General features: G+C 57.5%; 1 protein-coding gene across 1 annotated transcript; it reads right to left on the bottom strand.

Annotated features, from left to right (window-relative positions):
• Window positions 1-6,962: 6,962 nt before the first annotated feature.
• On the bottom strand, window positions 6,963-11,668 carry UBALD1 (UBA like domain containing 1). The gene is made up of 3 exons (XM_081255942.1): window positions 11,450-11,668; window positions 7,998-8,060; window positions 6,963-7,675 (listed from the first exon to the last, which is right to left on the bottom strand). The coding sequence occupies exons 1-3, from the start codon at window positions 11,567-11,569 to the stop codon at window positions 7,322-7,324; spliced, it is 537 nt and encodes a 178-aa protein (XP_081112068.1). The 5' UTR covers window positions 11,570-11,668; the 3' UTR covers window positions 6,963-7,321.
• Between the last annotated feature and the right edge of the window lie 5,615 nt (window positions 11,669-17,283).

The raw sequence follows: 17,283 nt of genomic DNA, 5'->3' as shown, positions 1-17,283 counted from the left end.
TGACTTCTCTTTTCTTTCTCCAAGGACTGTGTCCAAATGAGGCTGAGCTCTTCCTGACCCAGATGACCTACACCGCCTTGGGGGATACTGGCCAGTGCATCCCTGGCCCCACCCCCATATCACAGATGAGTATTTTTGTCAGCTTCTCCCCAGAATAAAATCTTTCACTTTTCTGATTGTGGATAAGGGTGACTGGCCCCATGCCCTCTGCAAGGGGAGGCCTTGCCCATCCCACATGGGTGGGTGGACTTGCCAGTCCTTCCTCGGGCCACCAGCCCAGGGTCAGCCTCCCAGAACCACTGTCCAGAACCACCATGGCTGAGTCTCGGCAGAGAATCACAACAAACCGCCCCTCCCCCATCACGTCGGTCGCCCCGTGGCAAAGCGCCCCGTGTGGCCCTGGTCCTGTGTGGTGGGCAGATCATGGGCCTGTGGGAGGGGCAGTGGTGTGACTTGCCCAGGGTCACACAGTGAGGCCTTAGCTCTCCGGCCACCTGCCCAGAAGGCTGTACTTCTTGGGTGGGTGCTGTACACAGGTATGAGGGGTCCAACTTCCAGGAAAAGGAGGTGTGACCTGGGCTCAGGCAGATGGAGAGGTGGGGGCTCCTGGGGACGCGCCCATGCCAGGTGTGGTCAGGCTTGTCTCCTGCGGCCTTGACCTGTGTGGAACCACAGGCAACCAAGCCCTGCTCTTTCAGCCCCTCGTAGCTGCCTTCCCAGCCCATTTCTCAAATTTACCAATGGAATCAGTGCTTGAGTGGGTTCCTGCAGCCCAGGGAGCAAGGAGCAAGACCCAGGTAGGTCACTGTGTAACCCTTTGCATACTGACAGGCCTCCTGGGTGCTTTGAAAGGTGGGGAACCAGGAACCCAACTGCAGCCAGCCAGGAGCCATCTTGAAGATGACAGTTCTATCCTCTGTGGGGGTTGGTAGGGAAGCCAACCTTCGACCTGATCCCAGGTGGGAGGTGCAGGCAGGATCTTTGCCAAGGACAAGCCTCGCCTATTCTAGCCTTAGGGGTGGGAACTGCAGGTCTTGGCAGCTGGGAGGGAGGTACTGCACCTACTCCTGGGGCTGCTGCTCAGAAGGGTGGCCCACCCCATCCCAGCAGGGGAAGGTGCTTGGGGAGCAGACAGAACCGGGGATGGGGTCAGTAGAGTGGGAATTTTTGGAGGCCCTGGGTCCAGCCTCCTCCTCTGCAGGGGGGACCACAGCTCCTGGCCTGGAACACAGTGGCAGGGCCAAGCTGGACAAGGAGTAGGGTGACCAACCATCCTGGTCTGCCTGGGAGTGAAGGGGATCCCTGGAACTTTCAGTTTGAAGACCGAGAAGGAATTCCCTGGTGGTCCAGTGGATAGGACTCCGGGCTTTCACTGCCAAGGGCCCAGGTTCGATCCCTGGTCGGGGAACTAAGATCCCGCAAGCGGTGTGGTGCGGCCAAAACAAAACAAAAGACTGAGATGAATCGGTCATATGGAGAGGGAAGCATGTGGGCTGGCCTGGTATGAGGGGCACGAATGAGATGCCTGCTGCCAAGCAGAGGGTCCTGCCTCGAGGTGCAGCGTGGTGATTGCTCTGCACCCCCAAACCCAGCCCCACAACCCACTGATGCAAGTAAAAGGGTCACTGAACATTTTCTTCCTTTCAAAGACCACAAACTCATTAACCCTAAGGTATAAACAACTGATGACAGCAAACGTGTCCCAAACAAGATGATCTGCCTTGGTAAAAGGCACCACCAGTACCCAAAAGCAGGCCACCAGGAGGCACTGGAGGGAGGACATTCTGTGCAGGGACTTCTTAGGGACACACAGGTCCCCCTGGCACCACCATCTTGGCTGGCTTGACCCCTGACTTTCCACAGATTTGGGAGCTCTAGGCAGAGACCCTCCACACACACACACAACCTCCAGAGAGGGGCTTCTCTTCTCTCTCCCCTTTCTTCCTCTTGCTCATGGCTTCCCCAGGATCCGTAGAAAATGAGATCCCCAGTATTTACACCTCATAAATATGAGAAATGGCCCCAGAAAGCAGAGCAGGACTCTGCCAACAGGCTCCCAGCACCTCGTGCTACGCCACTGACAGGCCTCCAGGAAGTGGGCCTTCCCCTCCCCTCCCGCAGAGGGGGCTGGAGTCAAAACCCTCATCTGTCCTCAGATGAGTCCTGCTATAAAAAGCCCCTCAGAGACCACCAGGGCCACAACGGCCCTGCCCGCCACTGGGCTGGGGGGCCAGTCTCCGGAGCAGCGTGGTTTTCTGCAGCGGCCACAACATGTTCCCAGAGAGCCCTGGGGGCTCTCAGTGGCCCTGGGAGCATCCACCTTCATCCAAGGGAATCTCAGAACAAGCCTTTCTCTTTAAAGCTGTGAAGGAGGAGCCCTGCCTGCCCACAGAAAGCATTTCAGAGCCTCTATTCACCGCCCCCCCAGGTCCCCACCCCCCACCCTGCCACCCCACAGAGCAGGACATTTACTTCCACAGATGCTTCTGATGAAGAGCAAATCCCCTTCAGAGATTCCAGCAGATGCAAGACAGACGCTGGACACGCACATGTCCATGGTGGCCAGAGGAGTGGCTGGCTGGCCAGGGACAGGCTGAGCTATGTCCCCACCGTGGTGGTCAGCTTCAACCATTTGTGGCCTTAAGGGAACTTGGTCCAGATACTACAAATTTTCCAAGGTAAGCCAGAAGTGAGGCTTTTCTTGTAAACTCTCCTGATTTTTTTTTTTTAATTAAAAAAAAATTTTAACTCTCCTGATTTTAAAGTGCTGGCCGACAAATCAAGCCCAACAGCACACATCAGAGGCCTGTGAATCTGCAAACCCCTAAGAGAGCCATGCCCTGATCATTTAACATCCGACCTGAAGGGCCCACCCACCCCTTGTCCCCTGGGGAGGCCAGGCCTCCATTCCCACATGCTGCCATGTACCCTCTTCAGAAATGAGAGCTCCGATCACATTCTTTCCAGCAACCTCATGGATGCAAATGGTGTTTTCACAATGGAATCTTGGAAAGAGAGCGATCTGGAGCTCAAGTCTAGTGGTGACGAAGCCCAGAGGCTGGACTTTTGAGGTGACAAGGCTGGTCTTCTCTGTGTGCTGCTGAGGCAGCTCCTAGGAGGTGCCCGAGGTGGACAGCTGAGGATGGCTGTAAATGTGACTCTCTTCTGTTCTTCCATCAGCAGCTTTGCTTTTTAGCCAGTTTACACTTGAACGTGTAGTAGGTGGTTACTGACTCCTTGTTTTGCTTCTGAGACTCCAGGTTTGGGGAAATCGAAGTTCCTGGTTCTGTGGTGCCCTTGAGTTCTGGGTCACGTGGCATCTATGTGGGCCCACCTCTAGCTCCCCTTGAGTGAGTTTTCCTGCCCCCTTTGCTTGCCTGAGAGATGCTCAGATGCTCACACCTGGCAGGGCCTCAGCATTGCTGGAAAGCTCCAGCCCTGCCCTCTGCCCCTCCTGCTCCAGTTCCCGCTGTGCCTGGGGCCCTCGTTAGAAATCAGATTCCTAACCGGTTTGCAGGGCAGAAATAGAGACACAGATGTAGACAACAAACATATGGACACCTAGGGGAGAAAGTGGTGGTGGTGGGATGAATTGGGAGATTGGGATTGACATATACACACTAATATGTATAAAACAGATAACTAACAAGAACCTGCTATATAAAAAATAAAATTCAGGGCTTCCCTGGTGGCGCAGTGGTTGAGAGTCCGCCTGCCGATGCGGGGGACACGGGTTCGTGCCCCGGTCTGGGAGGATCCCACATGCCGCGGAGCGGCTGGGCCCGTGAGCCATGGCCGCTGGGCCTGCGCGTCCGGAGCCTGTGCTCCGCAGCGGGAGAGGCCACAGCAGTGAGAGGCCCGCGTACCGCAAAAAAAAAATAAAATAAAATAAAATAAAATAAAATAAAATAAAATAAAATTCAAAAAAAGAATTTAAAAAAACAAAACTGCTTTTAAAGTCTATTAAAAAATTTTAAAAAGAAATCAGATTCCTGGGCCCTCCTCCAGAACAGTTGCCTCAAGGACCCAAGGGACCCTTGTGCTCTGCAGGCTGGAGGGTCACGAGTCTGGTGGCTCCCAGCTGCCATGAGGGGCTTGTGTTGCATCAGAATCACCCGGGAGCCATTCTACTTTTAATAACAGCTATGACACATAAGTGTCATGCCATACAGTTTTTGATAAATTTATTTATTTTTGGCTGTGTTGGGTCTTTGTTGCTGCATGCGGGCTTTCTCTAATTGTGGTGAGCAGGGGCTACTCTTCGTTGCAGCGCGCAGGCTTCTCGTTGCGGTGGCTTCTCTCATGGAACACAGGCTCTAGGTGTGCGGGCTTCAGTAGTTGCGGCATGCAGGCTCAGTAGTTGTGGCTCACGGGCTCTAGAGTACAGGCTCAGTAGTTGTGGCGCACGGGCTTAGTTGCTCCGCGGCACGTGGGATCTTCCCAGACCAAGGATCGAACCTGTGTCCCTTGCATTGGCAGGCGGATTCTCAACCACTGCGCCACCAGAGAAGCCCCCATACAGTTTTTAAAGTATACGATTGAGTGGTTTTTAGTATATTCACAAGTCGATCACTGATATCCTGGGGAATGTTTAAAACTGTACTGTCAGGGCCTCCCCAGGGATTCTGATGCTGTGGGGCCTGGGAGCTCCCTGGAGGCCATGCTGTGCAGCCAGCTACAGAACCACAGGCAGAGTGGGATCTCTCCACTGGGGTGACTTTGCTTCCAGGGGATGTTTCACTGTGCCTATAGACATTTTTGGTTGTCACGACTGGGGGCTGCTACTGGCATCTACTCATGGGAAGGGGCTAGGGATACTGCTCAGCATACAGGATGCGCCCGTGGCAGAGAAGGACCCAGCCTCTGATGTCTAGAGTGCCCACGCTAGAAGAGCTGGATCTACAGGAACCTCAAGTCCCTGCCAGCCCTAATAAGACCACCAGGGACCTCCAGGCCCAGCCTGTGGGGGCCTCCAGAAACAGAACTGGGCTTGGTCAGGTTGGGACATTCTCACCCTTGAATGTCCACTGGGCACGTGAGGATCCTGTCAGAAGCAGATTCTGTTTCAGTAGATCTGGGCTGGGGGCTGAGGTCCTGCATCTCGAACAAGTTCCCAGGTGATGCCGCTGGTCTGGGAACCACACTTTGAGTAGCGAGGGTGTGGATCACTTACAGGCCACCCAGGGGCCCACCTGGGGTAGCCTGAATGCACATTCTGGACTGTACACCGTCTTGTGTGGCTCCAACACATACGGCCACCTCAGTAATCTGCGCACTGGGGAGCTCAGGCACACTGTTACAGATAACCCAGAAATACTTGCCTCTACAAACCATTTTTCCTACACTTGGAGGGAGATGTGGCAGCTCCCTGAGAATTGTCTTCCATCCAAAAGGATGAAGAAGCTGCAGTAAAGATTGAGGCGGCCTAGGGCAGCCTCCCCCTTCTCATCCTGCCCCATCCCGCAATCCCCTCACCACAGGCACCCCAGGCAGAGCTGCGCCCCCTCTGAAGGCCATAAGGGTGGGCTTCAAGGTGAGGACACACTTCCAGAACATAAGGAACAGCTAGAGCAGGGGCACCACGGTCAGTCTTCAGTGATAAGCAGGGAGAGACAGTGCTCCGCAGAGCCTGTCCAGGCTCCAACAGGGCAGAGGTGAGGCTGGGTGGCAGCACGGCAACCCTGGGGAGCGTGAGCAGGACTGTTGATGGCAGGTGCTGAGACACCTGTCAAGCAGGAGACCTTCCAAAATAGAACTCCCCAACCCAGATGCCGTGCACAGAGGGCTGAGTGCCGGCAGGCTCTCCCGGATTAGGGAGTAAGGTCTGCCAGTGAAGAGCTGCAGAGGCCCCCACCTCCTTCCTTCCCCACGTTCCAGCTCCTCACGAAGGGGTACAAGGCCGAGGCTACCTTCTCCCAAAGCTGCCCCAGGGATGCCCTCCACTGGTACAGGCTGCCCAGGACAGAGTGGGGCACCCTGGCTTCTCCCTTGGAGCAAGAACAGGTGCCTGCCCCAGCCTGGCTTGGTAGCAGCCGGGGATCCACTGCCTGTTGCCCGAGTGGTTCGTTTCCTTAGCAACCAAAGGTTTGAGCTGCAGGTTAGACTCTGCTCAGCCTTGTCCGGTCCCTGCTGCTAGCCCCCACGGGCTCTGCATCCAAGCCTGCTATCTTACTACGGGTGCTGTGGCCTGTGCCTCCCCAGAGAGGGCCCTGCCCACACAGCATGTTTGCTGGAGGTTGGGCTGAGGGTCCAGCCTGCAGCCAGTCACTGGGGCCCTAAGCCAGGAAGAAAAGTCCTCTGTGAAACCCAGGCAGACCGGAAGGCAGCTGTTAGCCCTGGAGGTCGGGATCTGTCCAGTCGGACAGGGGGAAGGGTGAGCAGACAGAGGCAGGGGTTCTGGGAACACAGGGCAGGAACTAACTTCATGGGAAAAGCCTGGGGTGGGCAGGAAGATTCCAGAGCATGTTGTGGTTGAAAAGACAGCAACAGACAGGAGCGGTGTGGAGCCAGGCAGGACTGGGGGGTGGGCCCCTGCTCTGGGCTCCGTTGGCTCCCTCCCCCTCCACACAGGGCCAGCTGGCAGCAAAGCTTAGGATACGAGGCAAGACCACAGAGCCTGGTGGTGGTTTGGAACTCTTTCTTCTCCTTTGTTAAAAGGGGGAAAGGAACTGGGGATGGGGTACCCCCGGGCTCTGGGGAGGCATGCAGGCAGCTCCAGCAGGCAGGCGCTGGGGGATGGGTGGGAAGAGTCCTGGAGTTTCCCACAATCCTTTTCTCTGCAGGGAACAGCAAGGCTGACTGCCCAGGGGGCAGGGGAGAGGGGCAGGGCCCTGGGGAGAGGGACAGCGGACAAGGGGAGAGGGGGCTCACTCTAACATGCAAAGTCCAGCTGCCCCATAAACTAGGTTGCTTCTCGAAGAGCGACATACATATAAATACACAGACACAGCGACACGCACACATGCGGAGAAGGCTCTGCATTCCCGAGGGTGGGGATCTAGGCCCACCAGCCTCAGGGAGCTCCGCAGCCCCCTGGGGTGGGGTGGGGCGGGTGAGTCCTCGGGGGAAGGCTGCTTGTTCTCTGAGGTTCTGTCCACCAGCACCCAGACGACTCTGAACCAAATCCATGAAAGCTGGGTGCCACAGGCCCGCGCTGCTGGGTCATGCGGGCAGCCTGTGTACTGGCACAAGGGTCCGGTCTCTCCCCGCCAGGGCTCTGGGGAATGGGGGTGCAGACAGAGGAGGGTAAAGGGGGCCCGCAGAGACGTCCTCTCCCCCGCCCCACGGGGTTCTGGCCTCCGGGAGGGGGGAGGGGCCTCCCTTATCTCTCGGCCTCCATGGCCGGGTGGGCTCTGGGTTCTGAGGTGGCCTGTTGGGGGACCAGGGGCGGCCAGTCTGACGCCGGGGAAGGGGGTGCCGGAGTCCACAGGGGCGGCTGCTGCGGCTGGTGGTGCTGTGCCCCCCCTGGGGGCGAGGCCGCAGCCGGCCAGCTGGGTGCCGCGAAGCTGCCGGTGGCGGTGAGCGGGAAGTGCGGCGGGGGCGACGTGGCCGTGGCGGCCATCGGGCTGCCGCTGCCTCCGCTGTGGAAGCTCTCGGAGGCCTTGAGACGGGAGAACATGGTGAGGGCATCGGGGAAATTGGGGGGCGTGGCGGGGGTGTTGGCTGGAGTGCACATCTGTGGGGGAAGAGGAACAGAGAGGGAGGGGTGAGCACCCCCTTTCTGGAAGGGTCCCGGGCTCCCACGAGGAGACACATGCCCCTTCCCTGGAGGCACCCCACCCTGCAGGCGTTCCACCAGCCAGGAGCTCACAGAGGAAAGGTGTGGTGCCCAAGATGGGCTAGCCCACTGTGCCTGCTGCCAGGCTCCCAGGAGTCCCATCCCAGTGGCTCTTCTGTCGCCAAGAGCCACTGCACCTTCCTTGGCCCTGGGTGGCTTCCCCCTGCCGCGAACCGGGACAGCCCCTGGGGCTGCCCTTGGGGCTGCAGGGGACACTTACCATCTGGTGGTGATGGTGGCTGTAGGGGATGTTGGTCTCTTGGAAAAAGGCGCTGAGGGCCGTCTGCGGGAAGAAAGGCCCACGCTTACCCTCAGGACCCCTGTGGCCCTGGCCTGGCAAGTTGAGGCAGCATGCCTGTCATCCCTCCACCCTCGCCACAGCCCAAAGAGGTGCTGTGGACCTCTGGGCAGGCCTGGTGGGTGGGGAGGACCCTCATGACACTGTCTGCCACCTGGCTGCCAAGTGCTTCCAGCTCACCTGACGTGGGGGCCTGTCTCACGGGGAAAGGCCTCCGGCAGATTCTAGCCCCACTGCCACCAACTCCATGGATGGCAAGTGCCTACTCCTCCCTGAGCCTGTTTCCTTGTCTATGAGCCATAGGACGGCAAGGGCACCCAGATGTTGAGAGTCTGTAACCCACCTGCTCCTCTCCTAGGCTGGCCAAGGGACCCTGCCCTGGTTCTCGGTTTCTCCATCTGCACCACAGGGAGACGGGACTAGGTGGCTTGCAGGTTCCCCTCCCTAGCAGCAGTGACCTCCGGAGATCCACGGTCCAGCTGGGAGAGCCGGAATTAAGTAGGATGGTCTGGGGTTTGCACCCCTGTCCAGTTACCTGAGCCTTCCTTGGAATGTTCTCAAGGTGGTGGAGCAGGAGGAAGGCTGAAGTGGGGTTTGCACCCAGGACTGTGAGAAGTGGGTGGAAAAGGGGGTGGCAGCTGGCCTGGGTCAGACAAGCTCCTCTAGTGACCCTGGGGGGCTGGGGGGAGGGGCCCCAGGGTGGCCTCCGCTGGCATTGGTGTGTCCTGGTTCGGCCCCTGCAGGAGAGGCGTCCAGGAAAATAAAGGAACCAGCTGCTCTTGCGAAAGTGCTGGGTGAGGGAGCCCATCAAGTGTGTGAAGGGTCTGCGGGCAGCTCTGCCCTCCGTGGCTCCCCCCTCGGGCTTACCACCCCACAGCCCAGCGCTGTCAGCCCCTCCCCCACTCCCAACACACCCAGAAACCCAGCCTGGCTTCTAAGGCTTACCCTAGGGGTTTTATTATTAAATTCAAGTGAATTACTCTGGGAATTTCCTGCTGGAGACGCCCTACCCCAGTGTCCCCAAACATGGGTGTGGGAGCTGGGGGGAGGGCCTTGATCTCTAAGCACCTCCTTGTGACACACACCCCCAGGAGCCCCAAGGGACACACCAAACCATTCCTCCCCCAACGGCAACTCTGAAGGCCACTGCTGTGTGTGAGGATTCCAGGGAGAAACGGCTGCCCTTTTCCTGCCTTCCTAAAGCACCCCCAACCTTAAAGCACACAGGTCCCCCTCCAGCAGCCTTCTGTCCCCATTAACACCTGAATCACAGAGAGTATGACCCCAAAACAAGGCCTCCTGCTGCGCCAGCCCTCAGTCCAAGTGTGCAGCCAGCCAGGGGTGGAGGGCACAGAGGAACCCCACTCACTCCCAAGAACTCCCAGGAGGACCTAAGGACTGGATGTTCATAATCCATTTTTACCTTAAGTAGACCTCCCTACTATCCGCCTCCCCATTTTACACATGGTGAAATTGAGACTCAGGGAGCCTGGCGCACAGGGCTCCTACCCTGGGGGCCATCAGAGCTCCCCAGTCTACAAGCTGCTCCTGCCCCTCCTGAGATCAGTTTTTCCCCAGGTATTTCCATTTTCAAAGTTACATTTTCAAGTCCTGTGACCAAGCGACACCAACCAGTGCTGCCTGAGTGACTGCCAAGCTGGTGCCAGGCTCTGTGGGCTGGGCTGAGAGTGCCGACAGCCAGGGCTGCTTCCCACCGGACACCTGCCTGCCCAGCCCCAGGCAGACGGGGGAGCCGTGTATGCAGATGTGGGACTCAAACTGCCATGAATGTGGTTTTGCAAGTTTTGCCACATCCAGCTCTTGAGACAAACGGGCTGATTAGGGAGCTTCCTGCAGGGTGGGGCTGCCGGGGTTGGAAGGGGGGCTGGCCATTCACTCCTTAGAGATCAACTCACACGCCCCAGGTACAGCTGAGGAAACTGAGGCCAGAGAGTGGGACCTGCTCAGAGAGAGCAGCCTCCCATCTTGTGATGTGAGGACCACCGCAGGGTTAGCGGTCCCCCTGAGATCTCTGGTAGGAAAGTGAGCAAGGATTCCCCTGGGTAGACAGGCCACTGCCTCCCCAGACTGTCCCAACCTTCGGGCAGCAATTCTGATCCCCATCCCACCCCCAGGAAGCTGAACTCCAGAGTACCCTGGCTCCCTGTCCCTCCTACGGCCCAAATACCTTCCCTGAGCTTGCTCCCCATCTAGAAACCAGGCTCTGAAGCCTGGACTGGGCACAGACTCTACTGACTGGCTGGGGCTGTGACCTTACACTTGTGAGGGGAAGAGCTCAAGGGGCTCTGGCCTCATCCCTAGATACCATCCTGGGTTATTTCTGGGGCGGCAGAGTAGGCAGAGTAGGCCAGGTGGCCTCTTGGCAGCACAAGCCCTGGGCAGTACTGCCCTATGGGTCAGGAAGGCCTGGGGAGGTGGGGGCCAGGCTGGGGCAGCCCCACCTCCTGCCCAGCTGGCTGAAAGCTAGAAGCTACTGAACCGTGTGTACCATGCCACGCACTGTGCAGGTAGATTCGCCGGCCAGCACAGAGGAGAGCACCTGGACACGCCTCTGGACCAGGGTACACAGATGCACACGTAGCTGTAGTGTGGGGCTCCGAGTACACGTGTGCATACGCGAGAGCACCGTCTGCAAAACGGCGACCTGTGGGTACACACCCCGCACCCGCGCCCCGGTGGACTGCGTGTTTACACACACACACACACACACATACACACGCGGGCGCGCCAACATGTCCACACGCAGCGTGGCGCGTGCGTAAATACAAATGCACATGTACGTGGACACGCGCCGCCGAGCTGTCCAGCCCACACGCAGATCCTCAGACCCTGAGACCCACACACACCGGGCGGCTCCACCCGCGGGCTCGGGGCTCCCTTATCTCAAACCTGCGGCTCCCAAGGCGGGGGCGGCGTGGGTCCAGCTCGGCCCAGGCCTGGGGCGTCCTCCTTCCGGCCGCCCGCCAGTCTGTCCGTCTGGGCCTCGGCACCGCCCCGCCCTGGCCGTTACCCGCACAAAAAGGGGGGCCCCGAAACCGATCGCCCGGGAATTTTGGGGGCGGGGATTCGGGCCCGTGGGGGGCAGACTGCCCCTCCCGCCCACCCCGAGCGGGCGGCGTTTCCGGGGGCCGCGTAGACGCGGCCGCGCCGCGGGGCCTGACCCGCACGCCGCGTGTGCGCTCTGCGGCCCGGCCGCCGGGGCGCGCGACCGCCGGGACTCCGGGCCAAGTGCGCGGGCCCGACCCCGGCCGAGCGCGCCGCGGCACGTGTCCACACCGGCCCGCACATGTCCCACTGCACGCGTAGCCAAGCGGGACGGACACCCGCGCCCCGGCCCCAGCCCGGCCGCGCACCTCGAACTGCCAGTGGGCCGCCTGCAGCAGCTGCTTCGCCTGGTCGGCTGCGCAGCCGGCCGTCAGCACGAACTGGTTGATCATGACCTGGTGCTTGAGCTCGTCCATGTTAACGGACATGGCGCCTCCGCCGCCTGCCCGCTCCGGCCTCCCGCCGCCGCGCGCTCCTTCGCCTCACGCGTCCACCATTAGCGAGCCGGCTCCGGCTAATACAAATATTTACTGTGCGGCTCTGACTCACCGAGCCTCGCCTCGCTCGGGGCCGCGGGGGGCATGCTGGGAGATGTAGTCCCGCGCCGCTTCCGCCGCGCTCGGCCGGGAGCCGCGGGCCCGGCCGGGGCCGAAGGTGTGTCTGAGCGTTGGGCGCCTACTGTGTGCAGAAGCTGGACGGGCACGTACCCGGGCCCGTGACTGAACTGACGAGGGTCAGGAGACGGGGGCCACAGACACTGTGCATGGGCGCAAACGCAGCCTCAGGGTATTTACCAAGATCCCAGTATCCCGAACCCCAGTGTGGTTGGCATCCCTCTGTGTTGAGTAGGCGCACTATTGGGGAGGGGGAGGGGCCAAGAATTTTGGCACAAATCAACAGCACTAGGGCCATAAGGCCCTGAAAGCCTGGCACACAGTAGGCGCCTACAGATACTCGTTCAGTGAATGAATTAATCTGCCCTTTAGGGTTCTGCCTAAAGTCACCGCCTCCAGGAAGCCTTCCGAGTTTCCCCAACACCCAGGGCACAAGCTCGCATCGCCCACTTGTACCACGGGTCCCTCCCCGGCCTGGCGCTCCGCCAAGCACACAGTAGACCCGAGGAACGTCAGAGGAAGGGATGGCAACCGAGACAGGTAGGCGAGACCGGCAGTCTTTTGGAGCCTCTGCGTACCCTCTGCAGGATGCTCGCACTTTCCCACGCAAAATTTCGCGTGCTTTGCCGGAAATCTCAGCTTTTAGTGTGCGGACCCTAGGACCGCGCGGCGCCAGTTCCGGGGCGGCCCCGAACTCCCATTCCCAGAATGCCCTGGTTTATTTGCATCGCTCAGTCCTTGTGACGTCAAGTGAGTGAGGCCGCGCCTCAGCCAATGGGCTGTCGGGAGGTGTTAGGACCTGGCCATATAAGGTAAACAAAGCTGGCTGCCCAATGAGGCAACAGCGGGGGCGGGCACTGGGTTGGAGCGGGCGGGGCGCGTCACGTGGAGGGCGGGGGCGGGGCTGAAGAGAGCGCTGGGTAGGGTATTGCGGGCTGTGTTTACAGCTCCGCACGCGCCGCTTCCGGTTGACGTTGCCGGTTGGGAGTGTCGGGGCCGGGCGGATTCGGAGCTGGGGCTGGGGGTTCGACACTCCGGCTCAGAATGACCTTATCCCGGTTCCCCGCGCTCCCTGGGCACCAGTTTCATTAGTTGAGCAACTCTTTATTGGGCCCTTACTCTGTTCCTGGCTCTGATCTGGCCCGAGATGCAGAAAACAAACTGTAGAAGGGTCGGCTGGTGGGTGGGGTGGGGGCGTGCATCAAAAATCCCAAGAACAGGGACTTCCCTGGTGGCCCAGTGGTTAAGAATCCTCCTGCCAATGCAGGGGACACGGGTTCGAACCCTGGTCCGGGAAGATCCCACATGCCGCAGAGCAACTAAGCCTGTGTGCCACAGCTACTGAGCCTGCGTGCCACAACTACTGAAGCCCGCGCACCTAGAGCCCGTGCTTTGCAAGGAGAAGCCACCACAATGAGAAGCCTGTGCATTGCAACGAAGAGTAGCCCCCTCTTGCCACAGCTAGAGAAGGCCCGTGCACAGCAACGAGGACCCAATGCAGCCAAATAAATTAAAAAAAGGAAAATCCCAAGAAAAGATGTAGAATTGCAAGTGTGGAAAGTACCCTCAGGAAGCAGGCACAGGCCTTGGAGATGGTGGGCTAAAGGCCACTGAGGGGTTTTACTACATCTGATCCGTTGTGTGCATTAGGATCACTGTGGCTGAGCACTGTGGAGACCAGATGGTGGCAGAGAGGACCAGTCCGGGTCAGGCGATGTTCTAGGTGTGTCTGGTTCCAGGGGAGTCCGTCCCTGCCCAGGGATTTGTTGCAGAATTAGATTGAATGGAGGGAACTGCCCCACCCTGGGGGGGAGGAGGAGGACCTGCAGGGCTCTGGGAGGAGCCCTTCCTGGGTCCCTCAACCCTTCCTGGGGATTCTGGCTTTGACTGGTAGGAGGAGGGGGATGGGAGACTGGTGGACAGGACCTGAAGGCTCCCAAGGTTATGGGGGCTCTGGGGAGGCTGGGGCATCGGGATAGCTGGGGGAGGGAGGGGAGCCTGGAGCAGTGGGACTACTAAGCGGCCTCTGAGGGCTGGAGATGGGAGCTTGGCCCTTTGGCAGGGAGAGGACTCAGTGTCCCCTTCAGGTGGGTGCCTCAACCCTGGCAGAAGTCACCTTGGGACTTATTTCCCAAGTCCACTCGGGAAATAAGGTTTCAGCCCCTTTCTGCCACATGGGGATCACTCAGGCTGCACCATTTTTTGCAAACCTTGATGGTGCCAGGAGAGTTCTGCTCTTATTAAAAATGGCCCCTCCCCTTCACAAAGCATCATAAGCATGAATTAATGTGGACAAAGCGCTCAGCACAGCACAGGGTGGGTAGTTCTGAGTGTCATTACCTCTATCACTATTACTACTGGGACAGCAACAGGGTATGGTGGAAGGTGAGCAGGTTCTGGAGCCAGACAGACCTGGGTGTCAGTCTTGACTCTGCCACTTAATGACTCTGATGTTGGGACAAGTTTCTCTGGCTCTGAGCTTCAGTTCCCTTATTTGTAGAACCCAAGGTAGCAGCTCAGAACTCTCCCAGGACTGCTCTGGGGGATTAATGACTGTGGTGCTCAGAGCACCATTTTAGTACTCACTTCTTTGCCTCCATCTGGACCACTGTAGGGAACCCAAGGCCCATTTTACAGATAAGGAAACTGAGGCTGGAATCCAAACTTCCTTACACTCTTGGCAGTGTTCAGAGCCAGTGGAGAAGAGCAGACACCCAGTGGGACAGCAGGGTGTGTTTCTGGCCAAGGAGGGTGGGCACTGTCCTGGCAGGGACCACTGGGGGCTTTTCTTGCTTAGGGAGGCAGGAAGTACCTTCACCCCTTCCCTCACTCTCATCTGGGCACCACTCAGTTACCTGCCTAGACTTGCTCAGCCCAGAAGGAGCTCTTCCAGGCCAGCTGGCTGGCTGGGTGGGGCAGGTGGGGCTAGCAGGAGCAAAGGTCACCTCTCTGGCCCCTATGTCCCCCCAGCCAGCTTGTTTTCCCAGGGGCAGGGGGAAGGAAAAAACAACCTTGTTTTCAGCCAGGATCAGCCTGGCTAGAGAGTGGACTTTGGATTTCTTAGCAGGCTCGGATTGGGCCTGACAGCTGGGGCCAGTAGATGGGGGGGATTGAGGTATAAAAGGGATTTATGGCAATGCCTTCATCTTACCTAAGGTCCAGGGAGGTTGAGGACCTTGGCAAAGTTGACATAGCCAGTTGATGGTAGGCCCAGGACCCCGGGCTCCTCTCCACCTCCATTCCTTCAGTCACTCCGCAGATGTGTTTATCAGACATCCACTGGGTGCCTGGCTCTGGGAGCACAAGGATGAATAGGCAGGGATCCTGCCCCCTCAGAAGGCTTGAGAAGTCGACTTGAGGGATTCATACTAGCTGTGAAGTATGCCTAGGGTCTTTCTTCATGTTTCAAAGGACCCAATACTGGCTGACTGAGGGGCCTTCAGATCTGGCCACTGCCTCACTCCTGACCTCTGTTCCTGAACTCTCCTGCCTACTTAATTCTAGCCACACTGGCCTTTGAGCTCATTGATCTTACTCAGCTCCTCAGGGCCTTTGCACATGCTGCTCTCCCTGCCTGGAACCTGGGCTGCCTGCTCCCTCAGTGTTTGCCTGCTTGGCTCTTGTATTTCAAGTCCTAGCTTAAATGTCACTTCCTCAGAGAAGCCTTCCCTGATTCCCCTATGAATAGTAGGTCTCTCCTAGTATTTCACTGCACCTCAGTCCATTCCCCTATAGCACCCACCACATTTTGTATTTATACACTTGTTCGCCTGTAGTGTCTGTTTCCTCACTAGATGTTTCATATCTGGTGGTTTCACCCTTTAATCTCTATTTCCTGGCTCTTTGCCTGTCTCATTGCTTTTCACATAGTAGCTGCATGATAAATATTTGTTGAATAAATAAGTGAACCAGCGAAGATGTTGATAGTAGAACCAGTATCAAATCAAAAAGGGCCTGTCTCCCACTGGGGCATGGATAAGCACAGAAAAATATACCTGAAGTTCAAAGCTCTATTAAGAGGAATGTTTAATTGATCAAACATCAGCCCATGGAAATGACTGCCCTGGCCCACTATCTCTAGGGAGGACATGCTCTTAGGGTTATTTTTCAGTGGGAACATCTGGGCCCTCAGTACTCTCCTTCCCTCCCCACAAGCAGGGAGACCGATAAATTGAATGCTGTGTTGGTATACCTATTTGTGTATATATGATTCAACAGTGTTATGTGATTCAACAGAAAGAAATTTAAAGTAAGGGAAGATAGGTCACATGGGGTGGGGATGTCTTCAGGCCCATCTGGGGGCAAGAGACAGGGAATCTGGCACTGGAGCATTCCTGTCTCTGGGGTGGTAGGGGCTGGGGAGTGTGGCATTAAAAGGAGTAGCCTGGGGCTTCTCTGGTGGCGCAGTGGTTGAGAGTCCGCCTGCCGATGCAGGGGACACGGGTTCGTGCCCTGGTTCGGGAAGATCCCACATGCCGTGGAGCGGCTGGGTCCGTGAGCCATGGCCGCTGAGCCTGCGCATCTGGAGCCTGCGCTCCACAACGTGAGAGGCCACAACAGTGAGAGGCCCGCGTACCGCAAAAAAAAAAAAAAAAAAAAGGAGTAGCCTGGTTCAAATTCCAGCTTTATTACCACTTACCTACTGTGGAAGCTGAGTGGGGTACTTCACTTCTCCTGGCCTCTTTCCTCTTCTGTAAATTGGGAATGAAAATAGAACCTACAACAGAGAATTAAAAGAGAGAATATGTGCATAGCCTTCAACACCAATGTCTGGCACATAATAGGTGCTCAGTAAATGGGGATCTTGGTTGCAGGGCAGAGAGGTTAAATCAGGCTCCAAGACCTGGACTCTCCCTTATAATCACACAAGTCCCTTACTTCCTTTATTACTTTTGGCTTCCCAGGTCCCTTGAAAATAGGAAGGTTGTATTCTGGGTTCTGGCGTCTGGAAAGGTGTAGGACTCACTTTAATGTGGACTGTGGTGAATTTACCATCTGAGACTCTTAGACAGCCTCTGCCCTCCCTAGCTCCTTTCTGGATAGACAGGATTGTCTGGGGAAGTCACTTTCTTCCTCAGAACTGCTGTTTCTCAAGTGAACAGTAGGTAAAAACAGATCCTCACTTGGCCTGCTTACAGAGTTTTATGTGAGTCACAAAGCCAAGAAAGTACATTGCAATCTGCGAGGAGGCTTTAACTCTAACCCTGATTCTTGTAAACTTGAGCACCCTTATGTGTGGCCCCCTCCCTTCTTTGTGCCTCAGTTTCCCTATATGTAAAATGGGGAGAGGTCTCCTGCCTCCACGGGGGACTTTAAAATTATGTCTTCAAAGAATTGTTCTGGACATGGAGCCAGAGAGATGCCTAGAGTTCTGGAAAAGGTGCTTCCCTTCCCCTGTGTGCACCGCTCCAGGTAATCTTGGGTTCCATCGCAGCTCTTTGCTGGTGGCAGGTAAGGGTCTGCCCTCTGCTGGCCGGGCCAGGAGATTAAACCCTGGGAAGTGGGGAGAACCATGCTCCGGGAGATAT

The sequence above is a fragment of the Mesoplodon bidens genome (genome assembly GCF_964165515.1).
Source record: "Mesoplodon bidens genome assembly, chromosome: 15".
Taxonomy (NCBI): Eukaryota; Metazoa; Chordata; class Mammalia; order Artiodactyla; family Ziphiidae; genus Mesoplodon; species Mesoplodon bidens.
The sequence above is the reverse complement of the archived record's forward strand: the minus strand, read 5'-3'. Positions and strand labels throughout refer to the sequence as shown.